The sequence below is a fragment of the Trachemys scripta genome, chromosome 1, assembly GCF_013100865.1.
Source record: "Trachemys scripta elegans isolate TJP31775 chromosome 1, CAS_Tse_1.0, whole genome shotgun sequence".
Lineage (NCBI taxonomy): Eukaryota > Metazoa > Chordata > Testudines > Emydidae > Trachemys > Trachemys scripta.
This window is the reverse complement of record NC_048298.1, coordinates 339,053,383-339,065,648: the sequence shown is the minus strand read 5'-3', so window position 1 is coordinate 339,065,648 and position 12,266 is coordinate 339,053,383. Positions and strand designations below refer to the sequence as shown.

General features: G+C 45.1%; 1 protein-coding gene across 1 annotated transcript; it reads right to left on the bottom strand.

The window, feature by feature from the left end:
- Positions 1 to 206: 206 nt before the first annotated feature.
- LOC117872176 (olfactory receptor 51G2-like) lies at positions 207 to 1,142 on the bottom strand. The gene has a single exon (XM_034760379.1). The coding sequence runs from the start codon at positions 1,140 to 1,142 to the stop codon at positions 207 to 209; it is 936 nt and encodes a 311-aa protein (XP_034616270.1).
- Positions 1,143 to 12,266: the final 11,124 nt, after the last annotated feature.

Sequence of the window (12,266 nt, the reverse complement as noted above, 5' to 3'; positions counted from 1 at the left end):
GCCCTGCCCTCCCTCAACAGTGGGTGGAGACAACCCCTATACCATTGCTTCAGGCCTTAGACCCCATCTGAACCTGACTGTACAGAGTGGAGATCAGTATCTCATGTCATCACAGATATAAGGGTCCAGGATGGAATAAGTCGCAATGTCCGGTGTTTCTTGATTCCTATGCCACCAGCACTGGGGCCGAGTGATAAACTGACCCTTCACTTAACGAACACCCTGATTATCCTCGAACGAAGGTGTTTGCTTTTCACGCTGTACACGATTGGGTTCAGCAGAGGAGGAACCAGCAGGTAGACATAGCCCAGGACAATCTGAAGCAAGGGAGAAGAGCTCTTTCTGAATCTGTGCATCAAAGTCAGGGTGAATTCTGGCATGTAGAAGAGCAGGACGGCGCAGAGGTGGGCGACGCAGGTGTTTAGGGCCCTGAGGAACTCCACGTGGGAGGTGATGTTCAGCACTGTTTTGAGGATCATCACATAAGAGAGGAAGATGAGCAGAGAGTCCAACCCCACTGTTATAACTGTAATAAACAAGCCATAGATGTTGTTGACTGTGATGTCCGCACATGCCATTGTCATGACCTCCATGTGCAGGCAGAAGGAATGGGAGAGGACATTGGTTCGACAGAATTGGAACCTTGTCAGGAGAAGGGGGAGTGGAAGTATTACGGCCACCCCTCTTAGCGCAAACACCAGTCCCATCTTCACTATTCTTGGCAGGGTTAAGATGGAAGTATATTTCAGTGGGTTACTGATTGCGATGAAGCGGTCAAAGGCCATCAACAAGAGCACAGAGGATTCAATGAATGTAAACGAGTGGATGAAGAACAGCTGGGCAAGACAGGCATTGAGGCTGATCTCCCTTGAGTTAAACAAAAATACACCCAGTATTGTCGGTATGCTGGCTATCAATAAGCCTAGGTCTGTGACAGCCAACATGGAAAGGAAAATGTACATTGGCTCATGAAGGCTTAGATCTGTTTTTATAATGAACAGAATGAGTGAATTTCCTACTATCGAAATAGCATATGTTAAGCAGAAGGTGATAGAGATCCAGAGATGGATGTCTCCCTTCCCAGGTATCCCAGTGAGAAGAAACACTTCATAGTTGAATTTGGTGTCATTGACAGCTGGCATAATGTACTGGGAAGGTCTGATGGGTTTTGAGCTTTTCTTCCTGAAAGAAAATAGAATAGGAGATTAGATAACTAGATGATATTTAACAAGATATCATTCTGCTCTCAGTGCAAGTCTACAGACTCCTAGGAGGTCAAGGAAGATGAGCAAAAGCATAGTCTTGGATTTACACCACAAATAGGAGGATAGGCAGACTGGATCAGACTTGTAGTCCATCTAGCCCAGTATCCAGTGGCCAGGTCCAAATGCTTCAGAGAAAAGTGGAAGAAGCCCTACAATAGGCAGCTAAGAGATAACCTGCTCCCAGGCAATGTTTCCCCCACTAGTTAGGCACATTTTGAAATGTAAATCAGCCCTTCCAAGACATATCTTTTTTTAAATCCCCACTACCGTAGTTGACTTTTCTAGTTACCCATATAGACTTCCATTCCCTCTTTCAATCCTGCTAAGCTCTTGGCCCCATTGATCTCTTGTGGCTGGAAGTTCCACAGCCTACTTGAGCACTGTGTGATTTTACAATTGTGACCTTCCCACCAACACCCTTTCTCACCCTCCACTTCTGAGTGTGGCCCATTGTATCATGACATGTATAAACACATGGCAAGTGTATGGTGAAAACCGTCATTGTATGTATCTGTCCTACATTGAAGCTGTTTATAAATATATTTCATTGCCTCATTATAGATAGACAGATAGATAGACATACAGACAGGCAGACAGATACATAGATATATAGACAGAAAGATAGACAGACAGAAATAAATAAATAAGAAACTGACTTGTTGAAAGTCTCTGGGTAAGGATAAAAGGGGTAAAAAACAAGGTTGATGTCATGGTCGGGGTCTACTACAGACCACCTAACCAGGAAGAAGAGGTGGATGAGGCTTTTTCTAAACAACTAATAAAATCATCCAAAGCACAGGACTTGGTGGTGATGGGGGACGTCAACTACCCAGACATCTGAGTGTATTGGCGACATTTTTTTTTCAGAAGGTGGAGAAGGCTACTAGGGGGGAGGCTGGTCTAGATTTGATTTTGACAATTAGGGAAGAACTGGTTGAGTATTTGAAAGTGGAAGGCAGCTTGGGTGAAAGTGATCATGAAATGGTAGAGTTCACGATTATAAAGACAATGGATTTCAAGAAGGCAGACTTTAGCAAACTCAGGGAGTTGGTAGGTAAAATCCCATGGGAAGCAAGTCTAAGGGGAAAAACAATTGAAGACAGTTGGCAGTTTTTTCAAAGAGACGCTATTAAGGGCACAAGAGCAAATGATCCCACTACGTAGGAAAGAGAGGAAGTATTGCAAGAGACCACCCTGGCTTAACTAGAAGATCTTCAATGATCTAAAACTCAAAAAAAGTGTCTACAAAAAGTGGAAATTTGGTCAAATTACAAAGGATGAACATAAACAAGTAGAAAAGCCAAGGCACAAGATGAGATCAAACTAGCTAGGAACATAAAAGGAAACAAGAAAACATTCTGCAAATACATTAGAAGCAAGAGGAAGACCAAGGACAGAGTAGGCCCGTTACTCAATGAGGGGGGAAAGACAATAACAGAAAATGTGGAAATGGCAGAGGTGCTTAGTGATTTCTTTGTTTCGGATTTCACCAAGAAGGTTGGTGGCGATTGGATGTCTAACATAGTGAATGCCAGTGAAAATGAGGTAGGATCAGAGTCTAAAATAGGGAAAGAACAAGTCAAAAATGACTTAGACAAGTTAGATGTCTTCAGATCACCAGGGCCTGATGAGATGCATCCTAGAATAATCAAGAAGCTGACTGAGGAGATATCTGAGCCATTAGCAATTATCTTTGAAAAGTCATGGAAGATGGGAGACATTCCCGAAGACTGGAAAAGCGCAATCTATAAAAATGCAATCTATAAAAAGGGAAATAAGGACAACCCCGGGAATTACAGACCAGTCAGCTTAACTTTTGTACCTGGAAAGATAATAGAGCAAATAATAGGAGATAATAAGGTGATAAGTAACAGTCAGCATGGATTTGTCAGGAACATATCATGTCAAACCAACCTGATAGCTTTCTTTGACAGGGTAACAAGCCTTGTGGATGGGGGGAAGCAGTGGATGTGGTAAATCTTTACTTTAGTCAAGCTTTTGATGCAGTTTCACATTACCTTTTCATAAACAAACTAGGGAAATACAACCTACATGGAGCTACTATAATGTGGGTACATAACTGGTTGGAAAATCATTTCCAGAGAGTAGTTATCAGTGGTTCACAGTCATGCTGGAAGGGCATAACGAGTGGGGTCCCACAGGGATTGGTTCTGCATCCGGTTCTGTTCAATATCTTCATCAATGATTTAGAGAGAACACTTATAAAGCTTGCAGGTGATACCAGGCTGGCAGGGGTTGCAAGTGCTTTGAAGGATAGGAATAAAATTCCAAATGATCTGGACAAACTGGAGAAAGGGTCTGAAGTAAATAGGATAACATTCAATAAGGACAAATGCAAAGTACTCCACTTAGGAAGGAACAATCAGTTGTACACATAAAAAATGGGAAATGACTGCCTAGGAAGGAGTACTGCGGAAAGGATCTGGGAGTCATAGTGGGTCACAAACTATATATGAGTTAACAGTGTAATGCTTTTGCAAAAAAAGCAAACATCATTCTGAGATGTATTAGCAGGAGTATTGTAAGCAAGACATGAGAAGTAATTCTTCTGCTCTACTCCGCACTGATTAGGCCTCAACTGGAGTATTGTGTCCAGTTCTGGTTGCCACATTTCAGGAAAGATGTGGACAAATTGGAGAAATTCCAGAGAAGAGCAACAAAAATTATTAAAGGTCTAGAAAACATGACCTATGAGGGAAGATTGGGTTTGTTTAGTCTGGAGAAGAGAAGACAGAGAGGGGACATGATAACAGTTTTCAAGTATGTAAAAGGTTGTTACAAGGAGGAGGAAGAAAAACTGTTTTTCTTATTCTCTGACGATAGGACAAGAAGCAATGGGCTTAAAATGCAGCAAGGGAGGTTTAGGTTGGACATTAGGAAAACACTTCCTAACTGTCAGAGTGGTTAAGCACTGGAATAAATTGCCTAGGGAGGTTGTGGATTCTCCATCATTGGAGACTTTTAAGAGCAGGTTAGACAAACACCTGTCAGGGATGGTCTAGATCAGGGGTCGGCAACCTTTCAGAAGTGGTGTGCCGAGTCTTCATTTATTCACTCTGATTTAAGGTTTCGCGCACCAGTCATACATGTAAACGTTTTTAGAAGGTCTCTTTCTATAAGTCTATAATATATAATTAAACTATTGTTGTATGTAAAGTAAATAAAGTTTTTAAAATGTTTAAGAAGCTTCCTTTAAAATTAAATTAAATGCAGAGCCCCCCGGACCGGTGGCCAGGACCCGGGCAGTGTGAGCGCCACTGAAAATCAGCTCGCGTGCCGCCTTCGGCATGTGTGCCATAGGTTGCCTACCCCTGGTCTAGATAATACTTAGTCCTGCTACAAGTGCAGGGGACTGGACTAGATGACCTCTCAAGGTCCCTTCCAGTTCTATGATTCTCTATATATAAAATTTTCTTCACTCCCGAGAGTCCAAATTATGCCTCTGCCTCTTTGCAGCACATGGGATAAATACTTAGGGCCAGATTCTTAATTCAATTATATTGATTTCTGTGGTGCCACTCCAGATTTACATGTGTAAATTCGATCAGAACCGGGCTCTATTAACTTTCCCTTACCCAATGCTCCCAATGATACATTCTGACCTTGAAAACTTCCAAGAGAAGCTGATGTGTTTTGCCTGGTCAATGTCACGGACAGTTAATTCAGCTGGGGGAGGGAGAGGTTGATGTCACAAATGGGTGAATAGTAGAAACACTGGATTAGCATTAATATCCAGTTGAGTGTGCAAATTACTTCAGCCATGTTCTTATAAAGGTGATGGGCATAAATTACCTTAAAGACAGTATAATACACCCCTTGCCTGCACCTCAGCTCTACTCTTTGCTGAAACACAGAGCAGTGGTTCTGCTCTCTCAGGACTTTTACAAAAGTATTTCACAGGCAATACAGAGGAATTGTGTTCATGACCCTAAATGTTAGTGTTAGAAACAGCTAGTGGTCTTTTACTGGGAGACAGTATCATACAACTGTTCACTGAATGAAGAGTCAATACCACAAACCATTTGCAAACAGTATGTGGAGCACTTCTGAAATACTTTCGAAAGCCAAAGCCATTAAGCAGGTAAGTTACCACTGCTCCTTCCTGCAACAATGCCAAGAACTCTGCTGCTGTCTTTTGGCATGCGTTCCTTTCACGAAAGGTTGGTTTGTGATATTTGTATTGCAATGAAATATTCTGTCATAAGATTTACACATCTGTACTTTCATGCACACATGTCAACCACTGGTACCAAACCTAGCCGGATCTGCTGGGTAAGCACAGATGATCCACAGTATGTGGTAGCCCAGGGCCCAATCAAGGGTTGGAAAATTGTGAGATTCCACCCCATGAGAGGGCAGGGTACGAGGCTTGACATCTAGCACTCGGAGACCAGAGGAGGGGCAAAGATGAGGGGTATCTACAGGGGAGAAATGATGGAGCCTTCAGACCATCAGGAAACTGAAATATGCCCTATAGGACCTGTTACCACAGAGCAACGCAGCTCTGAATTCTCCTGCCTTAAAAATCGAGTCAGAGAATAAAACTGTTGAAAATGTATTTGCTGATTAAATTTCCTGCAGCAATTAAACCTGAGGTGATTTGGGAACTAGTCACTGATATTCTGTGGGGTCTCCTCTGCCTCAGCTGCTGGCAAGATCAGACCCAGAGCACACGGCACCTCTAGAAATCGGACCCATTCAGAAATCCTGACATGGGGCATTGGGGTTTTAACACTCCGAGCTCACTTTGAATGTCACATTTCTGTGTATCTTGAACAGCCCAATGTGGAGCTTGGGCAGATGTACAGGTGGGGTTCTCAAGCTACCTAGCGCTGCCTGCCCTCCAGCCCCATTACTGAGTCACCCCAACAGCCCAGCTGAGTCCTCTGCCATTGCACAGAACATCTGCAAATGGAAACATTTTGCAGCCTTTCCCCTTCACTTCGCATTTTAAAGATAGTGAAACCTGCCAACGTACCCAATTCTTGTTAGAGGGGAGCCGCTGATACCAGAAACCTTCACCTTAAAGGACAAGGAGTCATCGGAGAGGTTGCAGGGCAGCAGGCAGTATCTGTTCAGATAGGGAGGCGGCTGTATTTATGAAGCATGTCTGCACATTCCCTTGGGGGCCACTTGGCCATCAGGGAACCTCAGCTGCTTGGCTTTGTGTGCACCAGCTGTAACCCCCGTGACAGCCAAGAGTAAACGGCAGGAGGCCAAATCACAGGGGATGTGTGGTGATGCTGCTCAACTGGACTGCAGTGGCAGCCCTGTTGCAGATTCTGTTCCCTGTGGTTCCAATTAGTCACAAGGAAACCTTGGGGGCGGCCGAGTGGTAACGATGATGTTGTCACAGCTGTGATCTCACTGAAATAAAATAAAATATAATAAATAATAATTATTATAATATAGGACCAGATTTCTTCCCGGCAGCCTTAGAAACCCAGGGTTCAGGGCAGGCCAGGGAGATTCCACAAGGCTCCGTACATGGACATTTCCCTCGGATTTTTCCAGGAGGGGAGGTCCCTTCCCTTCTCCTTGAATGTAAAGGGGGACCAAGGACCCAGGGATCTCCAAAGTTATGCACAGATCTCAGTGATCCACTGGTAGCTAGGGCCACCCACGCACAATCCCTGTGCCATCCACTACTGCTCTAGGACCCTCTCCAGCTCCCTGCTACCACAGGTTCATCAGAGATGTGCTACCAGGACCTGTCCTTGAATACTGTGTGCAGATGTGGTCGCCACTCCTCAAAAAAGATATATTGGAATTGGAAAAGGTTCAGAAAAGGGAACAGAAATGATTAGGGGTATAGAACAGCTTCTGTATGGGGAGAGATTAATAAAACTGGGACTTTTCAGCTTGGAAAAGAGGCGACTAAGGGGGAATATGATAGAGGTCTATAAAATCATGAGTGGCATAGAGAAAGTAAATAAGGAAGTCTTATTTACTCCGTCTCATAATACAAGAAGAAGGGGCCACCAAATGAAATTAATAGGTAGCAGATTTAAAACAAACACAAGAAAGTATTTTTTCACGCAATGCACTGTCAACCACTGAAACCCTTGCCAGAGGCTGTTGTGAAGGCCAAGACCAAAAGGAACCTAGACAGATTCATGGAGGACAGGTCCATCAATGGCTATTAGCCAGGATGGGCAGGAATGGTGTCCCTAGCCTCTCTTTGCAAGAAGCTGGGATTGGGTGACAGGGGTGGATCACTTGATGATTCCCTGTTCTGTTCATTCCCTTTGGGGCACCTGCCATTGGCCACTGTCGGTAGACAGGATACTGGGCTTGATGGACCTTTGGTCTGACCCAGTATGGCCGTTCTTATGTTCTTATGTCCAAGTAGCCACTGCCCGCTGAAGGTGTGTTGTACAGTGTGGAGGGGGCTGCACAGAGATATGAAGGCTGGTTAGAGTAGCTGATGGGTGCAATACCCCAGCCATAGACTGGTCGGGATGTTTTGACCTTTCCTGCAGCCATAGACTCCGTCAGTGCCACCTTCATCTCCATGACAAGGGAGAGGCAGTTGAAAAGCCTCCAATTCCTCTTGGGGATCCAGGCAGATGCAGCTGGGCTGCATCATGGCAGCTGAGTTGTCAGTGAAAAAAATGATCCATTTTCTATGAAAACTCACCCCAGAAAAGTTAACGAAAAGGGAACATTTTAGTTTTAGGTCAATTTTTTTCATGGGGGAAAATCCTCTCTGTTTTGCAGCCCAGCTCTAGCTCAAACCATGAGCCTCTGTCCCTCATGCTACAGGATTACAACACTAGGTGGCAGCACTAGCCCCCCATCACGCTCCCACATTGATCAGCCCCTGGATGTCTGCCCATGGAACTTCCTGAACAGGTGTCATGGCACCGAGAGCCCCCATCCTGGAGAAGCTCATTCCCACCCCAGTCCCCGCGGCTGGAGTCCCGAGCTCTCCCCGTCCCCTATGGCTGGAAGAGCCCCGGGCTGGCCGAAGACCCCCAGCCGCGCCACACCTCATCTCCTGAGACCTCAAAGCCGCCCCTCGGGAAAAGCTTATCTCTTCCCGAGGAACCTGAGCTTTTTATATGCACCATTCACGTTTCTGGGCAGCTGCGGAGGCATTTGTGACACTGCCCCCGATATTCATTGTAGTGATATCATTGTGATGTGATTATGACATAGTTATAATGCATCTTGAACAGACATGTCTTGTGAAGGGTCTTTGGAAAAGTTATGATTTGTAAAATATGATAATCCTATCTGAATGTATTACTTTTGTATCTGAAGTTATGAATATTGACTAAATATCTGTATTTCAAATGTAGTTACACCTGGGTGATACCTATGAGGCAAAATGCTTTCAGTCTAGACAGCTGGTTGGGTAGGGCCTATTCGGGGTAATGGGCCATTAGGTGAACATAAGAACGGCGATACTGAGTCAGAACAAAGGTCCATGTAGCCCAGTATCCAGTCTTCCAACAGTGGCCAATGCCAGGTGCCGCAGAGGGCATGAATAGAACAGGTAATAATCAAGTGATCCATCCCTTGTAGCCCAATTCTGAGCTTCTGGCAAACAGAGGCTAGAGACACCTTCCCTGTCCATCCATTTATCTAGTTCTTTCTTTAACCCTGTTGTAGTCTTGGCCTCCACAATATCCTCTGGGAAGGAGTTCCACAGGTTGACTGTGTGATGTGTGAAGAAATACTTCCTTTTGTTTCTTTTAAACCTGCTGCCTATTAATTTCATTTGGTGACTACTAGTTCTTGTGTTATGGGAAGGAGTAAATACCACTTCCTTATTTACTTTTTCCACACCAGTCATGATTTAATAGAGGTCTATCATATTGCTCCTTATTCGTCTCTTTTCCAAGCTGAAAAGTCCCAGTCTTATTAGTCTTTGCCCATATGGCAGCCATTTCATGCCCCTAATCGTTTTTCTTTCTCTTTTCTGAATCTTTTCCAATTCCAATATATCTTTTTTTTTTGAGATGAGGTAAGCCCATCTGCACACATTATTCAACATTTGGGCATACCAAGGACTTATATAGAGGCAACATGATAATTTCTGTCTGATGATCTATCACTTTCTTAATGATTCCCAACTTTCTGTTAGCTTTTTTGACTGCCACTGCACAGTGAGTGGATGTTTTCAGAGAACTATCCACAATGACTGCAAAATCTCTATCTTGAGTGGTAACAGCTGATTTAGACCTCAGCATTTTATATGTATAGTTGGGATTATGTTTTCCAATGTGCATTACTTTGCATTTATCAACATTTAATTTTATCTGCCCTTTGTTGTGAAGTCACCCAGTTTTGTGAGATCCCTTTGAAGTTGAAATGAAATGAAATGAATGGAGATATCCCATCTCCTAGAGCTAGAAGGGACCTTGAAAGGTCAGTGAGTCCAGCCCCCTGCCTTCACTAGCAGGACCAAGAACTGATTTTGCCCCAGATCCCCAAGTGGCCCCCTTACGGATTGAACTCACAACCCTGGGTTTAGCAGGCCAATGCTCAAACCATTGAGACCAGGCTAAACAAGCTCCAGCAGGGGCTTTTGGTTATTTTAAGTGCTCAAATACAAGCTGAAATCACTTGTGGTGGGACGGTGCTCCTCCCCAGCCTGCTTAAAGCTGACATTCACTCCGGGGAAACTATCAGGAAGAGACTAACCTGCTGATGTCACAGCCAAGAAGCAGGTGGCAGCAGAAGGAAACTGACAATTGGCCAGCGGGAGCGAAAGAAGCAGCCGGCAGGGTGGCCAGCCAGAGCAAGTGCTCAGATGGCAAAGCAAGCAAGGCACCTTCTTCCCTGGGTGGGAGGTGAACTCACACAGATGTGCCTCTGAACCCTGGGTCCTCACTGACCAAGGACAATCACAGTGAGTGTGGTGGGGTGAGGGAGCAGAGAGGGGTACAGGGCCTGCCCCCACTCTACCCCTTCCTGCCCCCTCCCTTGAGCCTGCCATGCCCTCACTCCTTCCCCTACCCCCAGAGCCTCCTGCACGCAACAAAACAGCTGGTTGGGAAGTGTGGGGAGGCAGGACGAGGTGCTGATCAGCGGGGCTGCCAGTGGGCAGAAGGTGCTGGGAGTGGGGAGGGGAGCTGATGGGGGGGAGCTGCTGACGTATTACCGTGGCTCTTTAGCAATGTACATTGGTAAATTCTGGCTCCTTCTCAAGCTTAAGTTGGCCACCCCTGCCCTAGATATTAAACCTGGCCCTGGTTGCTGCCAGCTCGACCAGGTAGAAGGGTCACACCTGTCAAACTCCATCTAAAAGCCACCTGGATTGTTTGCCCCCCGCTGCTCCCATTGGGTGGCTGATCCAGAACCTCCCTCCTCGGACGGTCAGAAACCTCCTTCTCCTTTCCAGCCTCAGTTTACTCCTGGCCAGTTTCTTCCTGTTTGTTCCTGTGCCAACACTGTCCCTTAGCTTCAGGAGCTCGTATCCCATCAGGGTGTTTACTCCCCCAATGTATTTATAGAGCAATCTGATTCCTGCTCACCCTGCCTTGTGTTAGACTAAAGCAGACAAGCTCTTCCAGTCTTCTTGTAAGCCAGGCCGTCCTTTGCCCTGACCATCTTAGGAGCCCTTTTCTGCACCTGTTCAGCCTGAATTCTTCTTTCTGGAATACAAATGACCAGAATTTTACACAGTTTGCCAGAGAAAGTCTCACCAGTGCCTGGTATAAGGATATTAACACTTCCCAATCTTGCCTGACACATTCTAGGATCTCATTCACGAGGTTGGTGAAGCACTGGAATGGGTTACCTAGGGAGGTGGTGGAATCTCCTTCCTTAGAGGTTTTAAGGTCAGGCTTGACAAAGCCCTGGCTGGGATGATTTAGTTGGGAATTGGTCCTGCTTTGAGCAGGGGGTTGGACTAGATGACCTCCTGATATTCTAACTCCCTTCCAACCCTGATATTCTATGATTTGCCTTGTTCACAGCGACATCCCATCAGTGGCTCACAGTCATCCTGGGACTGACTAATACACCCAGGTCTTTCACCTTTTCTGTCTTTTCCAACTTACCCTTGGCAGTATAAACAGGGACGTAGTGAGTAGAAGTTGGGAAGATTGAGAGCTGACTTGACAACAGTGCACAAGCACTTTCAAGAGATGAAATACCGAGCACTAACGGGCTCTTTAATCTGACAGGGAACGTTATAACAAGAACCAATGGCTGGAAACGGAAACCAGAGCAATTACATTTGGAAATGAGGCACACATTTTTAACAGCGAGGAGTCTTCCCCAGTGCAACAAACTCCCAAGGGAGGTGGTGGAAGATACTCATTAGAGGAAAACAAGTATTGTGTTAGCCAAACACAAGGTGCTGGGCTCAATACGGGGATAACTGGGTGAAGTTCTGGAGGAGGTCATGTTGGGAGATTAGATAGATAGATAGATAGATAGATAGATAGATAGATAGATAGATAGATAGATAGATGGGTGTATGGGGATAGATAGATGGGGGGGGTGGATGGGGATAGCTAGCTAGCTAGCTAATGATTCATATATCCATGTAATATGTTAGAGGTTATTGAGGCCTGGTATGAATGACAAACACCCCATCCCAAGGAGGTAGAAGGTGAAATAATCAAAATGAGCCCCAGAAAGGGGTAGATGTGATTCAGAATATCACTTGGAGATATTTGAAATTGAGGGGAGTAGATATGGTTACGTGGAATGGGAGACGTAAAGATGAATTGATCAAAGGAATGCAAAGGACGGAAGAAGGAATGTTTAAGGAGCAGAAAAAGGTTGCAGTTGTACAAGTTGAGGGTTCAGAGAAATCTGCTCTATAGGGACGCCCTGATGACAAGTTGCTCCCACTGTATATGGGTCCTCAGGAGTGGGAGATGGTAACTAGATTAAGATGGGATTCAAATGGGAGGTCTAGGACAACTGTCATTGTGTGAGATAATGGAGCCAAAGATGCCCTTTGGATAGTGGGGCAGGTGTAAATATTGTAAATAGAAGTTGCGATTTGACTTGATA

Coding starts and splice junctions, on each gene's coding strand:
- LOC117872176 (XM_034760379.1), bottom strand. CDS start 1,142: ATGCCAGCTGTCAATGACACCAAATTCAACTATGAAGTGTTTCTTCTC.